Here is a 27560-nt window from a genome sequence, read left to right as displayed (position 1 = left end):
GATTTCCAGTTCGGTCGGGCTTGTTAAAACAGAAAACAATATACAGTGCTGGCAGGAGCCCTTAGTGATGGCTCCTGGTACTAAATAAAAAGCATTTCTGAAGTAATTTTACTCTTGTTAGTCCCTTAAAGAGTCTGTCACCATGTTCTATCATGATAGTGATACCCTTTTCCCTTAAGCTGTCACCTCTGATCGGCTTATAATTTCTCTACACCTTTATACCTACCTATAAGTAGGTGAGTAACAAGAGTAGAGAGGCCGATCAGTGCACCAAATTCTCCCACCTTGGTTTATGAAAAACGGATGAAGGAGTAAGGAGAATGTTGTTACTGAACTTGGGAGAGAATGTGTCAAAATTCCTATGCTAGCTTACGTCGCCGACAGCGACGTGACGTTATGGAAAGTACGATAAATGGCTAAGAAGAACCTGGAAGAAAAGCTATTTGTAATGTGTGCCGCTTCTCGTCTTGCTAGTGCGGTGTGTTACGGTTGTAAAGCAAGGAACACAGCTTGTTAATCCATCTGCAATAAAAATGTTAGAGTTTATTTAGGTGTATGTTAAAGGACGATGTTAAAGGTTAATAAAGAGCAGTCTCTGGGTGTTTGTTCAGGACGGTACTAATTTATTTGCTCAATTTAAGGGGCAGCTCCACTCTTACTGGCTAAAAGCCATGCTGAAATCCAAAGCGTGCCTCGCTCATTGATCCTGCATCTTGAATATGCAAGCATCAATAAAATCCCAGCGTGTTATATTTACATACGTTTACACAATATAGTATTTTAATCTTGTAATCGACTACGTTTTTTAAGCTTTAAAATTAAAGTAAGAATTAACTTAATTATACGCGCGCTTTTTAAAAGTTGCTGTTTAATTTAAGTTTAAATTCATTTCAAGGACACACAGGCACGTTTCAAAACGTGTTAGAACTCATCATGGCGTAAGAATACCCCTGACGAATGTTCTATTTACAGTCCCCATTTTTCTTTCTTGCGTCCAACCACTAGTATTCCGTGTAAATGCAGTATTTATTATTTTTACAGCATACAATATCTACATAGTTTTGTCTTAAGGCGCGCACATTGGAAGAACATTTAATTTTTTTTATACCCACTTGGACAGACTCGCTGGAACCGTAAATTTCAAGTGAAACGGTTTTAACCTTTTTACTTTCACTGATGGTATAACTCCTGACGAATGTTAATCGTGTCCATAATAACTTTAACTGAGCGCTGGAACGACATGCGCATTTCAACATGTGAAATTCGGACAACAAATTTAATCAACGCATTCTCTCTCACCCTAAGTATTCGGTAACCTTCACAACTTACCTATTGGGAACGACTTCATTTAAAAAAATTCCTAATCAAGTGGCAACTGAAACGATAAAAAATATTAAGACCATTAGTTTTACACATCACAGTTTACACATTTACAGTTTTACACATCAAAGTTTCACCGACCAGTAAGTCCTCTTCCACCAATTACACGCTCGTCACCCCAAAGCCGTCTGGCTGTAATAAGCCTTTTGTCTTTGTATGTCAACTTAGAGTATACCAAATTCAGTTTAACCAATTCTTTTCTTTGTCTTCAAGAATTACCTACAACTAGAAATGATGTCTGCTCCAACGATGGACCGACACTATTTAAATTCAAATTGTACGGAGGTAACATTATACGGAGGTAAGATTTCAATACGGAGGTAAGATTTCAACACGAAGGAAAGTGAACCATGGAGATTGACAGTTACAATAATAACAACAGAAAAAGCATTCGGGAATTTACTTAGTCAGTGTGGAGATCATGAACTTCTCAACAAAAAAAAGTTGGCACAAACCTTCCACTCCATAGCTTCCTTGACGCATGCGCTCTCTTTGGGTGTGAACCTTAACAAATGGCCGATCACGTTGATCAACTGGCGAGACTAACAAGACAAACACAACACAACATATTATAAACTTAAACATTACAAATAACATTTAGAAAACAGCCTGGAGAAAGCGCAAGCTCGGAATGGCATAAAGCCGCGTTGTCACAAAATTTCCTGCAAGTTACTTTCTTCAAGAAAACTTTTTTTTCGTGCTCCTAAACATTGAGAGAAACACTCGCGCAAGGTTAGGAGAGCTCATTCCCACGCCTTTTACCTTAACACAAGCATAATATGACTACGCCTTTTCTATTTCCCCTTTCATACCAAAATAAGAGTCATGCAAACAATATTTCAGAACACAGAGGCATGGGGAGAGTCATTTAAAAAAGTCTTGTCCAACAACACCCCACAATCCCTTTGGCCAGGGATTGGATGCCAACCTCTGGATCCAAAGTCAAATGAACCAACCAAGTGTGAACAGACGTAATCATAAAGCACGAGCTAAAAACAAACCAGCTGTTAAATAAAACAGAGAGGGAGAATACTGAACGACTACAACATTACCTGCTTGTTCGTACTGCACATGTATTTTAATACCACATGTTTTAAATATCTGACTTTGAGTTAAGGTTATACTGTAAGTTAAATTAATATATCTGGTTTTCATAGCTATGGCAGGGAGGTTGTTGGAAATTAGAAAAGAGATTTTTCGATCATCAGTCGGGACACTTGTCTCTTTACTGTCAAGCATCAAAGGATGAGTTAAGGTGATACTGTAAGTTAAATTAATACATCTTGGTTACACAACATGGCGGGGAGGTCGCTGGAAATTAAGGAAGTCATTTTTCGATAATCAGCCGGGACACTGTGTCTTTAGTGTCCAGCATCAAAGGATACTTAAAGTTAACTTCGAGATATTCCTGTCTGTCTTTCTCATCATCACTGTGTTCAATGACGTCACCGTTTGGGGTGCCAGGACTTCTCTGCATAGCCTCTCCCCCAGGCGCGGCCATTTTCTGAGAAGAAAAAGTATTCGAAGAACGTTTGCAACAAAATAAACGACAAGAACATTTTTTACAACCCTTTTACCGATTATTTTGTGTGTTTTTTGCCTAATTATGTTTTAGGTTGGCTCAGTCCCTGTAAAGGATTAACTAGCAGAGAAAAGAAGTCAGGTAGTGATAAAGTTCCCTAAGTAACGGAATCACGTGAACACATAATCTTACCAGTTCTCGTTGGAACGCCTTCTTTAGTTCGATTATTTTTGCTTGAAGAAGTTTTATTTTCTGCGGAAAAAAACAAAGAATTCGGGCTAGATCGTAACACGCAACAAGGCACGAACAAAACAAGTGTTTATTTTCTTCGCTGTGCAAGAATTCGAGAGTTTGCATGGAGCAGTTTAAGGCTCGACCGACCACACTAATGGGTTTTCATACGAAAACGCATACTTTTTGATGCGTTTTCCCCTATCCACCACTCTAGAACGACCAAAAATGCTGATGAAAACGGAGTCTTTTGAAAACGCATCGTTTTAAAAACGCACCGTTTCTAGTATGGATAGCTGAAAACCGAGGCTTTTGAAAACGGTGCCGAAAAAAGCGTCATATACTGTCGTTTCCATCAGCGTTTTCGGGCATTTTAGTATGGACGATAGGCGAAAACGTATCAAAAAGTATGCGTTTTCGTACGAAAATGCACTGCTGTGGGCACGTGAAAACAAACCGAAAACGTTAGCGTGCATGGCGAAAATATTTGCTTCGTTTTCGTCTCAACGAAAACGGATACCTTTAAGAACGCATTAGTGTGATCGGGGTCTAAATATACCGGAATGAGGTGGAACGTTTAGGTCTCAAATGTCGAATTTGTCGTAACGCTCGATTGATTGCATTGCAAGTTAAAATGTCGGACGTTACAAGGCGGGAATAGCAACGTTATTTCTAGGAAAAAGGATGTTGTGACTTGTGTTGCGCGCCGTAATCAAGGTTATGTTTATCCCCAGATCTAAGACACAATCATCGATAGAGGAAGTGACCCTCTGGCAGTGTTTTCAAAACAAGCCGGGGACCGCCGGAGTTCCGCCGCCTACTTAATAATATATCGCTTGTTACTCTGGCTTTAGCAATCAGCTTGCGATAAACAAGCTCGGCATTTTGTCTTATCGATAATCTTTAAGACGGCAGAGTAACTTTTGTTTCTCAATTTGCAGTGATAATCGTTTTTGAAATAGGAAGTAAGCTCGTTAAAAAGAAAGCTTAAAGCATCCAATCCTTTTGCTTTGCTAAAACGATTCTTTCACATAAGAAAACTTCTAAATGGCTGACCATGTTCAAAATCGCCCTATAATGCATTGCAAACCCTTGAGTACTGAGTACGTCATGTATGCCTACGGATGGCGTCCCTTCAAACTGATTTTACTGGCGACTAAAAACTTGCATTTGGCGACTATTTTTTACCACGTCGTCGCCAAACGGCGATTTAAGGATTTTTTTATTTCAAGTCCTGTTTTAACCTATGTGATGATTTTATTGCTTGATTCTCACTCCTTTAAGATGCTAATCCTAAGCTAAATTTAATCTTATAAATGAAAAATGTGAGATTTGTAAACGCTTCAAATGATTTTTTTTTCTTTACATTTCCAGCTCAGTCAAACACGTGTTACAAGGATTTATATAATTTTCGTGCTACTCTGTAAAGTAAGATCACACGGTGGCATTGCTTCCTTGACTAGTTTTCATCAAATTAATGTCACCTAAGAAAATCAATATAGTTATGCCATTGGCAGATCAGTATCTAACAATGAATGCTGAAAATGGCATTTCCTAGCTTCTTTCTATTGACTATGCTTCTATATTGTAGATTTTAAAATTTTCTGGGGGAGGGGTCATGCCCCCAGACCCCCTACGATGAGGGCCCTTGCGGCCCCTAACTTGTCACAGCCGCCTACCCGTCGCACTGCAGACTCCTAATTCAAATCATTTTGAAACCCCTGCTCTCGCGAGGATCTTTCATTCCTAAATCTGGAGTAATAACGTGCCTTTACTCTAACAGCACGTTTTCACTTCGGCCCAGCAACGTCTGACAGTTTGCCTCAAACGCTCAACCTGAATCTGCTGCAAAAGGTTCGTGGATCACCTTTAAATTTCGTCTAAGATTACCTTGTCTTTGTCCTCTAGATCTGTTTCCAGTCGACTGTTATCTTTCCTCAGATCACGCAGCTGTCGATAAACAAAAATTTACATACCAATCACAAAAAAATAGAGAAGGGAAACTGAAGAAACAAACAACGGTTGTGACCACAACCCTTGTCGCGATTGAATTATCTGACGATAGTGTCCCAAATAAGACATTTTTCAACGTTAAGGTAACTTCTTGAAAAATATCTAAAGATAATCTTTCGAGTTATTTTTCTCATTCACGCTAATTTGGAGTAACGCTACGCGTACATGGAATTTGGGAACTGATTATTTGCCTTGTCTTGTCAGATTTTATCGTTACCCATCCAACTAAAATATGAACAGCGTAAGTATCACTCACCTCGTTCTCGTCCAGTTGAAGCATCTATTCAAACATAACAGAAGCAATTAGTTCCATTTACTATCTAAATCAACCTTATTAGTCCATGAAGTTATTTTACGTATCCATTTATACACCTTGACGAGGAGAGACACTGCGAGAATAAAGTGTCTTGTCCAAGAACACAACGCAATGACCCCGGCTAGGGCTCGAACCCGAACCCGGCCCGTTCCGGCGATTGGGAGCGCTAACCATTAAGCCACTGCGGTGTTCCCTTAAAAAGTACAGTCAAAATTATGAAGGATTTAGCGGATCCTCCACCAGAACATACTATTATTAAAAGTATCACAGGATTGCTTACCTCTCTTTCTTGAAGTTGCTCTTCCAGCTCTTTTAGTCTCTCCTTCAAGTTTGTAATAACCTTTTGAGAATCTTTAAAAGTTATAAAGAAAGAAGAACGTGAACATTCAAAAGTAAAATAAGTTTCCCGTCCTTTATAAAAGCTAGTTAGCGGATGGACGAATATAACCAAGAGACAATTACACTGGAGAAGGAACCGATTTCTGTTTTTGGGATACCCTTTCGTAACGTATTTTTAGAACAAGAACCTTGTGACGGCTTATCCTTCTGAAGAGGGTCCAGGCGTCTATTTTGAAGCATATCATTTCCTTCGCCCAAAAGATGAATTTGAGTTTGAGTCCTAGCGGGAAATGCCGTGCGCTAGAGTGTGTCTGATTGGTGCTATCGTCAATTCAACCAGCCCGACACTTAACAATAATCTCTGCAGTGCTACGAATCTCGTTCTCGGGAGGTGAAGAAAGTTGAGCGCAGTCAAGAGACTTCCGCATTCTTAGCCTAGCATCCCTCGCATCAGCGGTTCGAAGCAGTGGCTACACGGAGCCATCTTACAAATAATGATCTACGCCCGGCAAAAATAAATTGGGATGCATTCTGTGTGGGAGAAAGAGTTCCAAATTGTAAATCGGCTCGCTCTTGCTATTATTTCTTAAATACGAAACATTTCGTAACTGTGAATAAGTACATGTGTATATCCTTAAACAAAAAATGCTAAGGGTATTTTTTTGTTTCAATAGATACTGGAGAAAAAGACACTACAGCTCGGAATCGTTTCTGTGATCATCTGTTAAAAAGAGCAGACCAACCTCAGCGTTGTAACCGTTTAAACGAGAAATTTAAGGAGTAGTTGAACCGTCAAACCATCATCGGTTGTGTTTTAAAGAAATCTTACCTTACCTGTTTTTAAGACATCTTTTGATATTATCAAGTATAAGTGGTATTTTAAACATTTGTCCATCAATTAATTCCTCGTACTGCCTAGTCTTACCTCTGTTTTCTGAACCGTATATTCTGTCATTCCCTAGATATCTGTTGTTTTCTTCATATTGTCTAATCTACAGACGAAATTACAAATTAGATATTTATTTTGTTTCCATGACTATCACCTTAACCTTGCTTAAAATTAGCGAGAAGGGAATATGTTTTCTCACAATACGAGAGTGGGTATAGGGCGGTTTTCGTTTGAGTATCGAAAAGTAATTGGCTTTGCATCAAGTACGCTACACGATTGGCTTAAAGAACTCGCGCCTCTTTTTCATCGAATCTTTTTCACCCAATCAGAACGACTAAAACCAAAACCAACTGTGACTCACTCGTTTTCCCGTGCTTTGCGTCAGCTGCATGTTATTACTTGGAGTTTTGATTGGTTCAATGCTTCGTCTGTGTTCTTTGTGATTGGCCACAGTGATTACTTTGGTTTTGGTTTTACGACAAATTGAAAACCGCTCTGTACATAGTTCAGATTTGAATGTGTAAACTACTCAAGTAATTAAATACGCTGAATATTTTTATAGCGTGAAATTGTATTTTTAATCATAGTCTTTACTTTTTCAGTTTCCGGGATTTTGTTTTGTTTTCTTTTTCTGTAATTCTTTGGTGTGCCAGTAAATTAGACGACGTGTCGTAGGAGATGTGGGTCTACACGTTCAATAAAGTTATGTTAATGCTATACATGCAAGCACCAAGCAGGAAAAGTGCACGCTAGTTTCAAAATGTTTTCTCAGGTGGGTAGTGGAAGTGATGAAAAGTTTGGATAGCTGGCGTTGTTTAGGTTACACCTTGAACACTTGACCAAAAGCCGAAAACTGATAAAAGTAAAAAGTTAAAAAAAAAATTGGCCTAGGTTTCCCCAAGTTATTCACATCCCTGCGTGCTGTAATGCGGACCGAATTTTAGTTGGACGTTCAGTGACCATTTTCTTGCCTTGCTTCTAAAATACTCAATTTCATATTGACCTAATAACAAGCTAGTAATTAGTCCAGGTTCTGCAGGGTGGAAGAGTTGGATTGTAGCCAGGCGGCGGCGTGAAACAGAGAGTGTTGGTTTGAGCCGAAACGAGATGACCTTGTTTGCCACGGTCTACGGGATTGATGATAGGAGATAATACTGATAATGAGTTCCAAAGTCAAGAACAGACTCGCTGACAGGTTACCGGTCGCATGTTCACTGGCTCCGCACAACAAACTCTCCTAACCAGAAGGATACCGTGGAGACCAGGCAAGGAAAGCGTAACGGTGAGTCCACATAAACGACTAGGAATTGCTCTTAAACTCATTTTAAATACGTAGTAGGAATAGCCAGTCTTTTACCTTAGTCGTTGATCGGTTAAGTAAGTCCTCTTTCTCCGCAACTGCTCTTCTTAGCTCGGCGACAGTTTTGTCCCTGTTTGCAACAACCAAAATGCTTGTAAATTACTGGACAAGGTTGAGCAAATATCGTGATTTGTCACTGGTGAGCAATCAGTACTTTTGTAACATTGCTAACAAACTCAGTATCCGTAAGCGTACATCATAATCCCATGATGATCATGTAAGCTCATGGCTAAAGCAAAGTCAACTTTGTTTCGCCAAAGAAATTTATTTCCACTGGAAATGTTATAAAATAATTGAATCATGCCTCGAGTTAGGATGCACATGTTAAGTCTTGGTTTTAACACTTTGCACACGCTGGTTCACGATTTAGAAACAGCTGGACTAAAGACTTACTTGAACATTGGCTAAAACTGTAAATAATATTTAATCTATGAACTTGTTGTTAGATGTTTTTTTAGAAATTTTTTTATTAAGGTAACTGTTTCACCGATAACCTCGCGATTTCCCTTTTCAGGAGGTGGTTTTCTTTGCTTTGTTTATTTTATTTGCATTCGCCGAATAAAGAATTGTGTTATGTTGTTTATATTAGGGAGCTTAAGAAACCACGAGGGCGACGCCGAGGACAACATCGATTAAAAAAATGATTTTATATTTTACCTGCGAATCTCGTGATGCCCTAAGGTTGTTTTCTTTGTTTATCACTGTGAAAGCTATCACGAAACTGAATCTAGGACACATCGATAAATTCGAAATAAAAATTTAAAAAAAGTAGCCGCCGTGGTTCACCTTCTCCAGACAACGCAGAATTTGACCATTTCACGTTGTTGTTTTGCAGAGGACGGCAAAGAAATGCAACAAGAATTATAACGCACGTGTACAGCCATTGGTCTCCTCATTAAACCTTTTGTTTAGCGACGTTGCCGTTGCCGTTGCCGTCGTGGTTTTCTTAAGCTCCCTATTAAATTTAAATTAAGTCACAATTTTTTTTAGCCTATTTCATTTATAATGAAAGTTGGTTTCTTATCTGCACCCATGTACTTTTCTTTAGTTGGATTTTTAAGTTTGACACTCGACTCACTACCTGTTAAGCCTCAATTGCTCGAGGATAAAAAAAAGCGGTATCTATATCTATTTATCTATCTATCTATCTTACACTTCTTTCGTGCGCTCTAAATTTCCTGCGGGTATCATAGCACGAAAAATGCACGCGCTAAAGCATGAATTGATTGTTATGCTCACCGCGTAAGACGAAACCAAATAATAGATTTCTGAAACACTGACTGAGTAAAGTCCAATTCTATAAACCTGTAATCATTCAGCCTAGCGGGAGTCCCATCTGTTTAATCACGAATTTGGTTACAGAAAAACAAAGCTTTTAAACTTATTGTGTCTAATTAAAGACCAAGCGCTTCCTGCTACCAATTAACGCTACAGCAACTATTAAAACAATTCGAGGAAAACAATTTAGAGAAAGGGAAGCATGTTAACAATTTACCCTCGCTATGCAAAAAAAAAAATCACTAGGATAAAATAGCATTACTGAAAGTTATTCGGAATAAACAGAAGCATATCACCTAGTTCTAGGTGATATGCTTCTGGAATAAATGAAGAAGTACTTAGTTACAAGGAGAACCAAATGTGAAGCAAGCGCGAATTTTGTCCACCTGATCTGATTGTTTTTCTGAGTGAGACCAGAGTGCAAGGGTATTACGAACCAGTAACAAAGCTCACCATACCAAAACCAACACTGACACAAAAGAAAAGCGATTTAAACCTCACCTCTGTTTTAAAACTTCCTCTGCATTCTGATAACGAGCCTTGACAAAGAGAAACACACGGTCAAAGTCAAAATACTGACATAGTGTAACTATTGTTTTACGCTCACCCACATGTACAAGGTAATACTTGTGAAAAACAAAGTTTTATTGAGGATTGCTAAATATTGTTTGCCAAGTTGTGATTATACCTTAGTGTTGTTGAGCTCCTCTTTGAGGTCTTCCATTGCTTCAGGGCTGAGGTTACTTGTAAAATGAGAGGGTGAATCGAGCTGTAATTGAGTGAAAACAAAAATTGAGGCATATCATCCACGTACACTAATTTCATAAAAGATGACAATGGACGACTAATATAAAAGTTCTGCGTCATACTTTTATTATGGGTTCAGAAAGCAAGACATTGACAAAAAATTGTCATTGGGTAATTGGGTAATTTAAGTTGCGTGCGGTTCTACCTGTAATTTAGAAGTACCTAAAATGTATAATATATGAAATAGGTCAAATATTAAGATCTATTGACAAAAAGTACGTGATTCATGCTCTTAATATGTCGCGCAGTAATACTTTGTGTCCATTTATCCTGCTGTTTATTTACTGTCAATATAAATACCATACGTTTTACGTGTAAGGTTTAAAGAACGCCTCAAACCTCGCAAGAGATGGAATTAGTTTGGAGGGCCATACAACGACTTTACAATGACATTTATTTTCTCGACATAACTCAGTCACAAGATTTAAAGAACATTGAAAATAAATCGAGCTTATCTACAACGAGGCCTTGTGCGCTCCGTGAGCGGCTGAGGACCGATTATGATCTGATACACAGTGTTTGTTCTTTTCCATGATGGTCTCCCTATATCCCAAATTCACGCTCGACTTTTTGTTTACAGCTCACCGCTCTCTTACCTTACTCTCTTTAAAGCAAGTTAAAAGATCGTTTTTCTCCTTTAGCGTCTCCTCGAACTTAGCGATCTGAAGGTATTGAAAATTAATGTACAAGTTCTTGGGTTAATTAAATGCTATCCAACGCGCATTCACATTTAATATTACTTACAAGAAAAAACCTACACGTTTAAAATAGGTTAAGGTTTTGGATTTGATTAATTGTTGATTTGATTTAAAAGTTTCCTTAATTTTCAATGTTTAGTTTTACAGAAAAATCTAAAGCCTGGTTAGTTTGAGTTTTTAAAAAGATAACATTTTTATGCTAACCACCTTTATTCACAAATGAAATACCTTTTACTTTACGGCGTCGAAATTGTTCTGTTGAGTGATTCTTTCAACCTAACTTTTTTAATTCTGAGTTAAATTGAAATTTTACTAATTTTGTTACATTATTTTAAATAGTTACTTCAAAGGGTAGGCGCATGCGTGGTCACTAAGGTCAGTGATTGAACCCTACTGTAAGTTTAACAATGTCCGTTTACTATCAACATGAAGATTAATTTCGAAACGACTTGCAATGGGTATATGTTTTAATCATAGATGATCTATCCACTTTACAAACCTGGCTTTTAAGCTCATTTGTCTCTTTCATGGCGTCTTCCAAACACAGTGAAACATGTCTATTCTCCTCTGCTTTTGACATAAGTTCGTTCTGTGGAAAAGAAAACTCTATCTTTACTTAACAAGTTATGTTTTAACAAGTTCAATCGAGCTGCAGCCAAAATAATGAGCTTGGAGAATGTTCGCTCGATTCAGTATCCATGTCCAAATAAAGTGGTGTATTTGGCCGGGATTAAAAGTTAACTGAAACACTACTTTTTCTTGTATAAAAATGTTTTTCACTTCTTATGTTTGGCTTAGTTTGAGATTACTCCGGCTCAAAACTGAAGGACAAACAATATAAACAGAAAACCTCACCAAAAAGTTACAAAACTAAAGTCAGCTTTTCCCTAATCAGTTTTCGCTAGTCCTGGGTTAGCTTAATCGGGCTTTGAACAACCCGGCCCCGGTCGATAATAGGGGAATCTTTCCTGACGTCACACTTTACAGTCTGATGAACAATCTCGATCCCATGCTCTCTCTCGTTTCCCTCCCTTGTCGTTCAAGGCAATGGAGAGAGAGAGCCTGCGATGAAGGTTTTCTGTCGAAAAGAACATCCAGTTTTACTGTAAAAAGGATTTGACCAGGCAAGTTTCCGTTGAGCAAAGTAGCTTCTTATACCGACCTGTAGTTGTTCTTTTTCTTCTTCGAGGTCAGCTATTTGTTGTTTGTACGAGTCTTCCTGTCTCGAATACTCGTTCTCGATTATTTTCAGTTGATCCTGTCACAAAACAAGGGAAAAAATGTTTAGTGCCATCTTCGCAAATATCGACGCAGCCTTGATCGCTTGCTTTAACAAGGTCTCACTGCCTGTGCCACTTCTACAAATCTCGTGCGAGGAAACATGTAAAATGAGGTGTCAACCGTTTCGTACCTGAGTATTTAAGAAAAGTGTTTCACCTTTTACTCTGAGAGGGGCGAATTTCGAAACGCAAAATAATGTCTCAGATTTAATTGTGAAACATATAGTATAACAAACAAACAAACAAACAAACAAACAAAAAGCATCACGTAAAAAACCTAAGTGTAGCACCTCTAGTAAACTTGTAATTCTTTTGCTGGTTAGCAGCTGTTACTGTGTTAGGGCATTATATTGTTTCTGTTCTTTGTTTTATTGTCCCCTCAAAGAGTATCAAGTCATTCATGCGAGACCTTACGAGAGCTGCTACCCAACCCAAAAGAAAACCTCTCAGCATCTCTAATGCCACACACAACAATAAAAAAAAAACGCAAAAATTTCATGCCACACGGTAAGTCAAGCAGCTGTAGGCGAAGATCAACTGCGATCTAAGTACAAGGTGAGACCACGTGGAGCGGATGGACTGATGATCTGTGAACACCTGCTTGCTAATCATTTCATTGGCCGTTAAGAATAGAGGGTGGATAACGGTACATGTCGAGGATACAAAGTACAATCATTCGATTAACAATCGCGTGGAACGTAAGATTCAATTGAGCTAAATATTACAGTGTAACTCCAGGTTATACTCTGGCAAACACAGCAATTCTATGGTTTCTTCCAAACATGCAAGTTAAATAACCTTGTAAAGTATAAAAAAAATGGTACCAAATGATAGTCCTTGTATTGCTGCATGGCTCTCTTTTGATTTTGTTTTGAATGGCAACAAACCAGACGTAAAAGTACGAACCCCATTATTTAGTCCAACTTTGTCCCTCGAAATTACAGCTCTAGTGCCAAGGGAAAAGGTCAATACTTACTAATTTTGTTTGCATTTCTGTTTTTTCTCTTTCCCTTGCAGCTTCCAACCGCATTACCTACAGAGAAAAATTGTGTATAATCATACGCAACCCTAGTTACAGTTTATAACTGTTTAAAATAAACATTTAATTCGATATGAATTGGAGAATACAGATTGTAGCTTATAATATACAGTGTGCAGAGGACTACGTATGAAAAACGTTCTCGGGGAACATGCCAAATTTAAGAGCACAGGGGGTGTGCCTAAATATGTAGAAAAGGGGTGTACCTGTCCTTCCAAGTTTGCAGTCTGTTCCTCTGAGGATTGCTTCCCTGACTTGGTTTCTCGCTGCATTCTAGACAACTCCTGTTCAAGTTGAAAGTTCTAAGACAACGAAAGAAAGACACACACGTCTACTAAAGAAACAGAACAACGCTGAAACAAGTAAAAGTGAAGCTCAAACTGACACAGAAGTAACAACCTGTGCTGAACATCAAGCAACAAAGAGGTGAGTACAGTACATACTTTACTTTTCCAGCTTTCATAATCTTGATCGTATTTTCTTTTACATTCCGTGAGTTCTGTTTCCTTTCTTTCTAGTCTTTCATTTAAGGTACTGACCTAGCAAAGCCCAAAATATAAAATGCGTCAATGACGTAAAGACCTCATACATGTATGAGTGCTGCTTGGCTTATGTGGTATACATTTAGTTTTCTGTTATCACCTCAAGCAAGTTTCACATGATATCATAGTCAACTCCTTGATTTATTTTTTGTTACAAGCTTTTTTGTCTCATTTCTGTTTTATTTTTTTCTGTTATCGCCTCTTTCTCTTTCTGGAAAAAATACGATTTCAGGGTTTCTTCTCCACCTCCGAGTAAACATCTAGGATGAACGAAAACGACGGGACGATTGGGGATTACAGGTCAGCAATCAGACACTCAAACAGAGCGTAACGCGAAGGAGCTTAGAGAGTGTTGTCTGGGACGCTTCCTACCAGAGATCCCAGCGTATTTATTCGATCATTTGAATTCGTCCTCAGCTCGTTGAGTTGATCCCGAGATTCGCGTAGACGATTTTCGAGTTGCTCTCTCTGCAAATAAAAAGTTCACAATACTCTCAATCAATGAGATTTTTTTTATTACACTGTATAGACAGTAGACATGCAAACACGCACGCAAAAGTGGGCTAAATGAAGTGAATACACACCTCTTTTTCCATAGCTTTAACTTGATCATTGCCTGACAGCTTACTGTCCTCAAGTCTAAGATGAATATGAAAAGCAGGCCCTGGCTTATATTAAGAAATATGGAACGATTTGGAAGATTTTATGTCGATAGGGACTTCGACATATATCAATTCGGCTAAAAGAGTGAGAATACTAGATGTATGCCTAGATGGAAAAATGGAGAAAACGAATTAGAAAATCAGACACAAACGAAAAATTATTTCACAAAATTGTGGAGATTTTTTTTTAATAAACGTCTTGGATGAAGAAGAAAGTCACGAGAACGTATGAGAAAGGATCTCAGAGGACTTCAATCTCACTTTTGTGTCAATCTCACCTTCGCTGAAGATCACCCAGTCGTTCTTTCAGCTGAACAGTTTCTCCTTCCTTTTGTTCAAGTTCCATTGACACCTGAAACAAAAACAACGAAACATGTTTTAGACCAAGAGATATTCAAAACACTACAAATGCAATGCGTTAGTTTTCAAATACAGCTGTAACATCCTGTACCTTGTTTTTATACAAAGTGTGCGTCTGCCTCAAGTTAGCCAGTTCTTCTTCTTGTTGACGGAGAGATTTTTCTGCTCTATCAAGCTGCAATGATTTCTGGAGACATAGGAGAAAATTGGTTTCAAACGCAGAGAAGCAACAACCCCCCATCGCAGCAAAAATTAAATCGAAATAAAAGAAGGGAATTTTAGTCTGGACCTCTCTAAATAATCTCGAACGCTATATAAGATTACCGTAATAAATAGAAACCAGTATTCATCAGTAGATTTATAAGAAGCAGTGAACAAAATATTATTTCAAACGTGAAATCAAAATAACAAAACGTACAAGGATGCGGGCAAGGTGGAGAATTCGGTTTCTTCGATCAGTAGTCCACTGCACCAAGTACGACCACCCGAATCTTCAAATAATAGAATCCAGTACGCAATGGACTCCCAATAATAGAATCCCAGGGGCGTAGCTAAGGAGAGAGGGGGTCCTGGGGGTCCTGGGTGCCCGTGACCCCCCTTTATTTTGAAGGCCTCTTTTAAGCAAACAACCTACAACAGGTGGCGAAAACGACATGACAATCTGGTGAGTACCCTCATTTTGGCACAGTGCGACCCCCGCTTTGAAAAATCCTAGCAACGCCCCTGAATCCAACAGTACTCTTACCTGTGTTAACTCATTAACAGTGTTTGTAAGTTCATCACGCAGTGAATTCTTTTCTTTCTCAAGGGTTGCTACTCGACCTTGCTGCTGTTTGTCACGGGTTTCATATTTCGTTCTGTTCAACAGAAAAGATTTGAAAAACATTTGAAAACTCCCTCATTTGATTTTAATCGCGTTAAGCAATTACTCGTTTCAAACAAAAGAGCTATGTAATTCTGAATTTAAAATTGAATATCGTCTGCTGTATATAAGGGACTTTTCGGGGCACGAAATCAAACTTCCTTTATTAAAGATGACAACCGACAACTGCGTTTACACTGGACATAACTCTTTACAATAAGCACCCTTTAATCTCCTCCCATCCTGTACGCTCTTCACCCTTATTATTTTTATTATTTTTAGTTCATATTATTTATTATATTTCATGGCAACGTGTCAGTAATCATTAAACATTAAAAGGTTACCTTGCACGGGCTAAGTCATCTAAACGCTCCTGAAGGGCTGCCAGTTCTCCTTTTTGCTCGAGATAGGCATTGTCTAAGTGATCTATTTGCTGCAAGAAAATCCAAGAATATCGAACGCGTACATCTTCACATACTATGATACTTTGATATGATACTTTTGATACTATGATACCATCGCCTAACACGGTACAATCCGTTTAGTTTGGCCGACATGGTACAACGTGGATGGGCAAGGAAATCCTTCCGTCAACAACTTCAAAAGAAAAATCTTCCTTGTGGTCAACTTTTCTATAACCTTGCTTTAGCAAACGCCTCTCACGCAGCTTATAATTAAGACAAATCTCTCTTCCTGTATAAGAATGCATATTTTGAATGTTCAGGCTGGACATTCTTAATTTCCTGCCGATTTAAGACTGAAAATATTATTGTGTACATTCTTGGATCTTAGTGTAGTACATGTATTTCAATTAAATAAAACTGCCACGACCAGGGGAGCTGAACTATCAAATAGAACTGTACGGCGTCTGTATGTTGCTTTTTTCTTTATAATACCGTCCATACAATCAATTACCGAGCCTGCCTGTTCAAGACGGCCCGATATTGGCCTCGTTTTTTCTTTTTTGCGTATGGACCTCGACACACAAAACATGCAACAACAAAAAAGGATTTGGACAAAATCCAGCCCTAAAATCTAGACGTTCTGATTTAATAAAGATATTCATTGATTGATTTTTGATTGATCTTGACCTCACGCCTGGTCAATGTAAAAATCGCTACTTTCCTATTCAACATTTAATCGATTTACCCGGTAGTTTATAAGATGAAGTCTACATCTCGTATTACGACGCGCGGTATCAGCTGATTCGCAAGAAGGCTATTTTTAGAACGAAATTAGCACAAGAAGAAAAAAGACCTATTTAGATACCCCAACATTTCAGCAACTTCATTGCCGTCATCATCGAAAAAAGACAAAACTACTTTATCATTTTCAGAACACGTAATCCTCACTAAACGCAAGTTATGATGCTCACTGTTGAACATAAATTTTCGTGGTGCCGTTCGCTCGTCTGCTCACCCTACAGTCTCATCACGTGATTCCGAACAACTCATCTCAACCAATCAAAAGGCGCACACAAAAAAGCTTTAATCTAATTTTCTAGTTCGCAGAAAAAGCGGCTTAAGCAGTCTATAAAAACCCTACATGTATTGAGTTCGCTAGCATGAGAGCACTTCATGACGCAACAACAAAGAAGTAGACTTCACTTTAAAGACAACTGATTTATTTTATCATGTTTTATGTAACGAAAGGATAACAAGATAAATTTGTCTACACTCTAGCACGATGCTGACCGGAGGTCAGCTCGTAGTGCCGTTTAGAGTTACGCTTCTAGGACGCGTAAGCTTTTGGCCTCGCTGACTTGTCCGATCCAGTGCAGAATTAACCGCTGGGGAGATAAGTTTGGCATTTGGTCACGCAATGGAAGTTCGTCTGTCACGCCGATTGCGGAGCGGTGTCCCCCCCCCCCCCCCCCCCCTTTACGCTGTACAACGCGTGTTTACTGCTTGTGATTGTCGGGGTATTTAAAGCATTACTCCCTAGGAACTGCAACATTAAGTCAACATTAACGAACGAATGGTTCAATAAGTAATATGCTTTAATTGGCGACATTTGCATTAATGTTAGTTCTTTTTAAGACGTAATATGTTGAGCAAGTTTATCATGTTTAACCGAGTTCTTACCTTGCTTTTCTCAATAATCTCTGCAGCTTTGCGAGTAGCATCGGTCTGATATTGGATGAACTGTTTAAAGGTTACAGAAACAATTATTTTCACACAATTTACACTTAAACTTTTAACTAGTTTATTTTTTAAGGGGCGACGCGTTATATAACTTTGCGCACCGGCACACATTTACCAACACATACAGCACGTTCAAGATCCATTACAAATTTTCGCACTTTTATTTTAAGGTTTTCTTTGATCTGAAGATACATATAGGTAACTTGATTCTTGAAAACTACCTTTACATGGTTATAGTGACCTATCTTTGACTGCACAATTAATTACTTCCGCTTTAGATTTGCTTCCAGTTCTGAAGTGGTTTGATGCCGGCATTTTACATTGTTTTAAGTTACGTTGAACTTTCTGACGTTATGCGCGCTTTATGACTTCAGTTAATTGAATTCTGATATAGACCAAATGCCATTCACGTTCTAACCAGTGCCTATAAAGTTGAGTATATTTCCTCGTTATTCAGAGTCCGTTAGGGTTATAGTTGTAGAAATCTCCTTTTCCCATTCATAATTGATTCCACATGGAACTTTTTTCTCTCCACTATTGAGTGTTGTAACTAATTGGAAAGGATTGCAACAGTAGACACCGCTCACGAATGTGATTGCTTCTCTTATTGTGGTCTTCTAGATGGTAGCACATGATCGAAAACACGCAGCCGTTTCAAGAAAGAATAATTCACTCTTAGCTTTTGGCCTCGCCCTGAATAAAATGCAAGTTTTGGACCGCTCTTCTCTCACATTGACAACTAAAACATTTAGGCTACTAGTCCTTGATTTCTATGAGTGATAATAAACTTGGCCGCAGCTCTTTGACTATTAGCCAATACATGTACATGTAGTCTCATTAAATTACACCTTTAGTAGTGCAAGCAACAAGAGCTTAATTGCAGTAAAAATGAATGCAAGGCTAAAACTTGAAGATTATATTAATTTTCTTTAAATACCACTAATTTTATTAGGTCTTGCTAGCAAACTCCTCTTCATTTAGAATGTTTATGCAGGGCAGATCAGCCCTAAACAAGTATATGTATGTACAATGCATTCAAGAATTTTTATGCATACAGTTGTACGGTCAGTGAATGGTGCAACAGTCCCGAGACCTGACCGCACTAAAGCAAGGAAGGAGTCAGTGACTGGCTCTGTAACTACGGTGTGCATCACTTTCAGTTTCACAAAATCTATGGCAGTAATCCATTGGAAAACCACAACACCCCAGTGACATGCACATTTGTCCAATGAAAAAATTCCTTCTGGTCAATAACGATTTTCTATATTTTAGACTACATTTCTCTAATAGTGACCAAGAACATGTGTGAGGCTACAAGCCCGAATAGCAGTCACAGTAGGATCACAACATCAATCACGTGTTTCATACGATATGCTGGCCAAACCTCTTATGGATCGAAGTCTAAAAACAACAAATTGAAACAAGCAAAATGACGCAAATAATTTTGCTATTGTCTTAAACTCTACTAAATTCCACACGTGGAAAGTTATTTTCATATAGATCTTGCATTACAGCAAATCCAAATTTGGTAACTGAATCACCAAAGTATGCAAAATCTCGTGATTTCCGGGGGAAAAAAGTCACAATCGAAGTGTTTTGCGAAGAACATCATTACGTGTTTGTGGAATTTTTTTGTAAAGAATTGACAAGAAAGCTTGAGAAAGACTTGACAACTATTTGGCCACTCAAATGCGATAATGTCTTCAGACATTCACCTTCTTTAAACTGTTTTTGCCAATTGATCAGTCTTCTACTTGTTTTGAACAGGGCAGCCTGTAATTTGCGCCTTGTACAAGCCAAAAAATGTTGCAGTGTTAAAGCGTTGCTGGCCAAGAACTTCAGACACTACTACTTGTGCTTCTCGGAAAGTTGCCGGACCTGATTCTGGGCTCATCTATCTGGAGCTTGCCATTTCCCCGCATTTTCTGGCATACGGAATTTGAAATAACGCTTGGTTTTGCCTTGCTGAAGTATCACAGAATTACAGAGCTGTTTAGATGGATTATTGCACCTTCCTCGTGCTTTCAGTCTCGTCGAATTCATGACAAAAAAATTCCACAATCACACTTTGATGTCGACGAAAAACGTTTGACTCTTTTTACTCAGAAATTGTGATTTTCTGTACTTTGGATACGCTGTAACACAAGTCTTCCTGGAGTGATCCATATGAAAATTACTTTAAATATGTAAAATTTAATAACGTTGAAGACAATCGCAAAATTCTTTGCGTCGCTTTACGTGTTTGAATTTTTGCCGTAAAACGTCGATACAGGGCAGTTTTGCCCAGTGTACTATTTACAATTTTCCTTAACAGAGTTGAAATCGAATGTGCATTAATTGTCTAAATGTGGTTATGAAAAGTTAAAAAAAAAACTCTTATGCTTAAATTATAAAAGAGCCTTTGATACTTTAGACAAAGCTGGTTACACTTAAAAGAATGTCTGATGTGTATAAAGCGTAGAGCTCTTGCTAAAAGCACAACCTACCAAGGACTTCATCTTGGTCAGTTCTTGCTGTTGAAGTTCGTTAAGCTCATTCATGTCTGCATAGCGTGTGCTTTCCTAAACCGCCAGAATGTTTTATAGTTATAAAATCATCAGGGTGGATTAAAGGGAGTTACAAATGGTCAAGTACGTAGAGTAAACTAAGTCTACTTTTATCAACGTTAACGTTCATTGAAACTAGCTGCTGAAAATAGTTATAATTATACTTTTTTAGATAATTGAATAACTTGATTTACGTTTTGGTAGTTTACATGGTGTGTACAGACCAGTAAAAGAGCAAGAAAAGAGTACGATTTCTCGTTAAAGAACATCACATGTAGTTCACTACTTTTACATGGAAGGTGGACCTTCCACGTAAAAGTAGTGAATGTTTTTACTACATGGTATATGTTGTGCAAATTTAGTCACGATATTGCCTACAGGTAGTTCCCACTGTTGAGCATTATTTCTCTCGCAAAAGGACTTGACATACTGGTCCACTGCGTTTAATGTCGGTTAATGATTAAATGTATATCTTAAACCAAAATTTTCTTTTGCATTTCAAGATGAAAGGATTAAAATCCAGCAATAAACTTTCCACGTTAAACTTCAGCATTTATCTTACTTTAGTTTCTAATTAGTATTGAAAGCAAACAATTTAATATCTGATTCTTACCAAAGTTAGGGCCTTCAGTTTATTTTCAAGTTCCTAAAAATTATAATTTGACACAATTTAAAGGTTTTCACTTTCACAAATGACTACTTTTGACAGAAAGCTATATGCTGAATGTAAAATGGAGTTAAAAACTGGCAAGCTTATTTTCATAGCCAGAATTATAATTTTCTTTTAATCTTTATTAACCCATTGACTCCCGGAGCTTTTTGCCAAAAACGCATTTTTTGGACATTTTGGAGACTTTCAGGCTGAACATGGGCCAAATTAGCTCCAATCTACTCAAAAAGGCATTTGCAACATGACAGCATACCTTTCTTTCCACCAGCATCGCGTTTTACGACATTTTTGCACGGGCACGCGCAGAAATCAAAATTTTGAGGAAGAGAAAGTGACCTACGTCTTCAGGCTTGTCGATTTTTTATTTTATTTTATTTATTCATTTTTTTATTTCGCCTTTCCTTTATCTCCTTTTTTCTTTTTGCTACAGTGATTGATCTTCTACTGGGCTTGCTTCCAGTTCAAAAAATTCTGAGAAAGCATCATCGAGACGGGCAATTTTTACCATGGAGTAGCCACGTGTAGTCGCAAGAAATTTTGCTCTGAGTTTTTTACTCAACTTGTTGAGCATTTTAGTGCATATTTCAGGCTCCATTGAACCGATTACTCTGATCTGGGTATCACTGGAAAGATCTTTTCCTCCTGCAGAAGTTGAGCATAGATGATGCCAATTTTGGTCAAAGCTGATGACGTCAGAAGTGGAACAAAAGCCAAGGCTTGTCACGGCCGGTTACAGGAAGCACGGAGGTCAATGGGTTAAACCTACACTGTATACTCTACTGTGATGGAACGTTTACACTGAATCCAGTTGAATAATTATTATGATCACACTAGATGTAAGTGCAATTTTATTTTTACAACTTGCACAATTACTACATAACTTCGTCCTAATTGTGGTGATGTAATATACTCTCTTGAATATACCACTATCGCCATGGCATTCAGTGTTCCAGATAACAGAGGAATCTCTGTTCCTAAACCCTACAAGCTCAGGTGCATTGTACTTGATCCAACTAATATTAACAAAAACTCTAGGGCAGGTTGTTCTTGCATTAAAATTGTACATAGGTAGTGTAATTAAATTAATCATTATTTTTTTCAGCAAGCAATTACATGTGTCCATCATCTTTAATGAGTACAGGGACTGATTAAAACATGAATGTGGCAATAAACACAGAGACTGTTCAATGTTGAGGTTTGCTGAAATAGTTTGATCTTTGGTGGTTCTTTAATTTAACGTAAAGATCAGCATGTGTGGATATAAACTTGCATTTAAACCTGCAATAAACAATCCTACTCTGCAATGAAACTGCTCCTAGCATTGTGTACAATGTACTTGTATACAGCTTAGTGGTAGAGCTGAGCAGCAGTCAAATGTACGAAAGATCACAGCTTCATCTCCTGTTGGAACATCATGTCACTGACTGATTTACCGGTAATGTGCCTTTCTCTGAATTTTGAGGTGCTCTTCTCATTTAGAACTGACAATAATTTTCTAGTTGTGTGGGTTCACTAGTTTTAATAACAATAATACTATTTTACAATTTAACTTCAGAAATTCTTGTGTGCTCATTGGCTAATTTTCACTGTCAATAAGAGGACAGACAAATGAATTTATAATTTATTGTAAAAAACAAATTGACATTAGTTTTTCATGTATCTGTCCTGTCCTTGACCATGAATTTTGTCATAACATTGTCAAAGTAGTCTGCAGATCCACTTGGCTATTGCTTACTTGTAAGCTTACTTACTCAATAACAGGACAGAGGCATGATAAACTGATGTCAATTTGTTAACATGCAACTGCACTTATTCATAGGAGTTTGCTAGAAACCATCACCGAATCAGAATCTAAATCAATACCTGGTTTTTTTCCTTGAGAGTCTTCTCAAACTCATTTTTCATTTTCTTAGATCTCTCTTCAAATTCATTGTTCATACTTGTGATCCGTGTGGAGTGCTCTAAAACAAATTAACACTCAATCAGTCAGCCAGTCTCAGTTTGTCAGAAGAAAAATGTTACTGAATGTCTGAAATGCAATTCACAATTCTGCATTCTACATTCATTTGTCAATATTGTCAGTGTAACATTGTTGTACAGCTATTTCAATCTAAAGCCTGGTTCTCATATGCCGCCGACATACCTGGGACATAGCCACCATTACGGCATATGTGAACATTTATCGCCGAATCATAACCTATCCCAGGTATTGACCACCAGCTTGCATGCGAAGTTGAGCTGAGTTCAACTTCGCAGGCAAGCCATCGGTTGTCAGCGGTTGTTGGCGATGAAAATATTTTATGTGAACATCATCTGCGGATGCAACGTGCTCCAGTAAGACAATTCAATCCATATTTACGGGTAAAATGGTTGAAACTTGCACAATTCAATTTGCATTTCATGCAAATTTGAGTTCGTCGATGATCCATCGCAGATGCGCCAGGAACCCACTGGGTCAGATCGCCAAACGTTGTCAGTTGCAACCCGCGACTACGTTGCAGATAGGTCGGCGGGATATGAAAACCAGGCTTAACATTATTATGAATATATTGTTCTTGCAATTAGGTGGCACAATTTCAAGACCAACTAAGGGTAGCAATTGGTCCTTCAAAAAAATGTGTGTTGTAGTATGTTAGCCAATATTGATTATCCCAGTTCTCACCATAAAGTACATATGTATCAGGCAAGTACATTAAATTTAAGAACACAACATAACATAAGAACAGTACCTTCCTTCTGTCTCTCAAGAGCACCTTCAAGTGATTCCTTAACTCTTGTCTGCTCTCTTAGAAGACTTGCCATCTCTGTAAATTTGACCAGCAACAAAAAAAAATTGTTATCACGCAAACCGGAATTAATTCCCTAGCTGTCAACCCAGCTTAATGCCAGTATAATTATGGACTTTTGACTACTTTAAACCAAACTAGCTGTCAGACAAGCATTTCTATTGGTTACTGATAGAGGATAATGAAAATGTGAGACCTTATGGTTAGCAGTTAGACACATGATTGACAGTTCCAAGAAGGCATTATATACACAAACACGATGCCTCTTTTCCCCAAGAGTGTTTAGAAATAACGCAGAGATGCACCTAAGAAATAGTGAAACAGGCTCATGAACAAGGTCAGCCTGCTTTTCTGGGCTATGTACCTTAAAATTACATGACATGACACGGCATGACAGATCATGGTATATTCATTTGGTCTTTATACCAAACCATAGAAAATACAGCCAATCAGAATACGGGAAAGCTGTTATATACTAGCTATACATGTACTTATTACACTCAACATTCTCATTGTATATTGTGTTGATTGTGTTGGCCACTGTATTTTTTGTGGCATTGTACAAAATAGTTATGCAGCATTTTCTTGTGGTATACCATGGAATTTGTATTTTCTCGGTATACAAACTCTCCTAAAGGCTCCTGTGAATACCAAGAAAATACGAGTGACTCACCAAATATTACACAGTATGCCACTGGAAAACATTACATAAGTAGTATACTGTTGACTTCTGATGTTATCTTGAACTTTAATCTTTAATTATATGACTTTTCAACTTCAAAATATTTTTCTCTCTAGAGATAATTTGCAAACTATGCATCATGCTACATATTTAAATATCAGTTTACCTGCAATCTTTGCCTCCAGTCTGTTGACTTGTTCTCCTTTCTTTGCCAGCAAATCAAGGATTTCCTCTTTAGAAGATCGGGCATTGACCTACAGCAACAAAAATGGAAAAGAAAAATGAACTGAATATAATATTAAAATATTTGTCCAGTCCTCGTGGATCAAAAAATTGAATAAAGTTTCAGGAGATGAATTAAGTTTAATAAATTTACTTTAAAATAAAAGAAAACCTGAAATTCAACTACTCAGCAAGTGTTGGTCAATCATTCATGTTTCAACACAAGTATGACTAATTCAGTTACACTGCACTCTAAAACTTTATCCTGGGATAAAAAAAGTACCAATAGCATGTTCAACAATGCATTCCAGCATGTTCATCCTGGCTAGCCAGCATCTGTGTTGTAACTGGAATAACATGTATGCTTCACAATTCTTTTACAGGGCTGTCATTAAGCCTTGATCTTCACACTGGGCCCATCAAGCATGCTCAGCCGTAACGGGTGCTACTGGTTGCGGCCCTTTTTTAACAGCCCTGTTCTACACGTATGAAATATTGGACATTACAGAAAAAAGTAATATGAGGTGATTCACTTTCCAATGCTCTTGGATAGAACAACCATTCAAGAAACAAACTACAGTCAACTGTCTCTTAGCAACCACTCTCTTAAGCGACCACTCTCCTTTAGCAACCACTTGACAGACACTCACTCATAAGCAACAACTGCTTGCATTCTTAAGAAACCACAACCACTTTCCAACCCAGAACTTTGACAATTTCTTTTACTTTGTGTTTCTGGTAGTGACCACCCACTGCATCGTTATGGAATCCTTGCTTTATTCAGATGTGACATACGCTCAGCTTTTTATAGCAACGACAGATATTTTACACAACTTAAAAAATCTTTTAAGATTCATGATAAACATGCATTGACATATTATTACTCTCAGGTCTTAATGGATAAACCTAGAGGAAAAAATGGCCCTGCAAAATCCTTTTTCTTGCCACTTTTTTCTAGCAGTTTTCTTTCATATCATGCATGACAGACCAAGTGAGGGAGGGACTACTCGTAGTCTACTTTACGGGAGATGATGTCTCCTCCTCACGCAGACAGCAAGTCAGACCTAAAAAATACTATTAGAAATGATATGTGGAACTACTCTCACTGCTATTGGTTGCCATAAATTATATTCAAAACCAAGCAAAAACTAAAATCAAAGATTCAATGCCAATCAGTATACACTGTAGAACTACTATGAACAGCATTACATTTTGCTGGTCAAATTTTGAGTTGCCTTGTTCTCAGGTGAGGAACTGCACATGCAAAATGAGTTCTCAATTTAATCGAGCTGCAAAAATTTGCAATTGCTTTTTATATTGAAACATTTTACTTGATATTACATGTAAACAGCATTTGCAAGAAGTGGGGAAATTAAAGAAAGTAACGGATTTCTTTATAGGCAGATAAATTAATTTGAACAGATATGATAATTTTTTCATGTCTGACGAGGCCACATGGATGTAACGCTCTTCACGGTGCACTGAGGGATCTGGAGAGTATGTGTGCAAAAGACCATGACAATTTGAAATTTAGTCAAGCAAAACAATTTGTAAACAATTGGTAAACAATGCACATGTACCACGTATTTCGATAAATTATCACCCAAAAATTATTTGTATTGGTGAAAATTTTACCTCTCAATAAAAGTTTACAGATTAATCTACATTTATTTACCGTCAAATAAAGGCAGTCACTTAAAACCAAACTGCCATTTATTATTTATGACATCTTTTATTTTGGATTTACTTACATCAGAACAACAACAGAACCCTTCCGTTTGAAGTAGAGCCTCTAATAATTACTAAATTGTACCTAGTCTTCTTTATCTGGTTTTAAACTCCAATTAGTAAAATTCTGGGCGATAATGAGTGCTAATGAGTTGGCAACGTGGAGGATATACGCGAGAGAAATATTGAAGTCACCATAACTGATATGGTCAGACTTAGCGGTCGACAAAAGAGCATCAAACTAAACTTCGGATTCAAACGTCAAACCTTTTGGTAGACATTCAATTCTTTCAGGGAAAATTAAAGTTTTATCCAGTCAGCTTTTAACTACAGCAGAAAAACATGGTGTAGTCAAGGTCACAACGAAACAATGCATGATATTAAAAAGTCATGAGACGAAAGGAGAGCGAGCGAGCGAACATTTCGATCAACATATCCTTACTAACCATACAACTCGGTGGTTCCACAGGCGTTCCAACTGGAGTCGCAGCTGACCTGCTCGTGAACGAGGCATGCCTTGAAATATTGTACCCCGATGAAGCAACACTGCTTTCACTGAGAAGAGATTCTCTTGATTCATACAAGCTACTCGCATTGCTTAGTCTTCGCCTTTCCCACTTGTTCTCTGTCCATCCATTGACCTTAGCTCGTCGTACGCTCGGGCTGGAAGGCAAAGAACGACTTGAATCAGAGGTCAATTCCTCCTCGGCGATTTTCTGCTTGAGTTTTGCAAACATTTAACGTGAATTATAAGGCACAGATCCTCGTAGTCCACTCATAACGAACCGGCCTCTGTTGTCCCATCCGTTTCCGCTTCGTCCGCCGGGCCTTTGTTTACGCATACTCATGTAAACGGTGCTGACCAGGAAACTGCAGACTCTTTGAAAAGCGGAAGTGAACTTTTGCTGATCGAGGCTGAATGCCAGGCTAGCTTCCTGATTTTGTGAGCTACAATAGGTTGAAGAGTACTGTAGAGTTGGAGTCAGTTGTCTCCCTTCCTCAACTGAGGGCGGATAGCGACTGAAATTTCAGGCTTGAGATAAATCAGTTTACCTTCAAAACGAAATCAAATTAAAGGTTATCTAGAATTGGACAAAACGTACCATTGAAGGCACTAAATTTTTCGAAGAAATAATATCACAAGTTAATAGGATTTCTGGTAAAATGGAACGCTGAGATAGAGTGCTGAGATCTACCCTGCGAT

General features: G+C 38.0%; 1 protein-coding gene across 3 annotated transcripts; it reads right to left on the bottom strand.

Moving 5' to 3' along the window:
• Window positions 1–396: 396 nt before the first annotated feature.
• On the bottom strand, window positions 397–27201 carry LOC145493935 (uncharacterized). Of its 3 annotated transcripts, XM_081473431.1 has the most exons (31): window positions 26803–27201; window positions 24573–24660; window positions 23668–23742; window positions 22802–22899; window positions 20882–20914; window positions 20209–20283; window positions 17663–17722; window positions 15923–16011; window positions 15462–15573; window positions 14808–14903; window positions 14635–14708; window positions 14279–14333; window positions 14067–14162; window positions 13596–13691; window positions 13359–13454; window positions 13090–13146; window positions 11996–12091; window positions 11333–11422; window positions 10017–10097; window positions 9830–9867; window positions 8048–8120; window positions 6727–6793; window positions 5743–5813; window positions 5403–5426; window positions 5024–5083; window positions 3095–3154; window positions 2766–2884; window positions 2433–2481; window positions 1836–1922; window positions 1330–1375; window positions 397–522 (listed from the first exon to the last, which is right to left on the bottom strand). In XM_081473431.1, exons 1-30 carry the CDS (start codon window positions 27091–27093, stop codon window positions 1361–1363), a joined length of 2421 nt encoding a protein of 806 aa, XP_081329557.1. In that variant the 5' UTR covers window positions 27094–27201; the 3' UTR covers window positions 397–522; window positions 1330–1360. The 3 variants fall into 3 exon arrangements, with proteins under 3 accessions (XP_081329557.1, XP_081329565.1, XP_081329571.1); XM_081473439.1 differs by lacking the exons at window positions 20209–20283; window positions 20882–20914 and having other exon boundaries at window positions 26803–27199; XM_081473445.1 differs by lacking the exons at window positions 17663–17722; window positions 20209–20283; window positions 20882–20914 and having other exon boundaries at window positions 26803–27199.
• Window positions 27202–27560: the final 359 nt, after the last annotated feature.

This window comes from Orbicella franksi, chromosome 1 (genome assembly GCF_964199315.1).
Source record: "Orbicella franksi chromosome 1, jaOrbFran1.1, whole genome shotgun sequence".
Lineage (NCBI taxonomy): Eukaryota > Metazoa > Cnidaria > Anthozoa > Scleractinia > Merulinidae > Orbicella > Orbicella franksi.
Note: the sequence above shows the minus strand (reverse complement) of the source record. Positions and strands in the feature narration are given on the sequence as shown.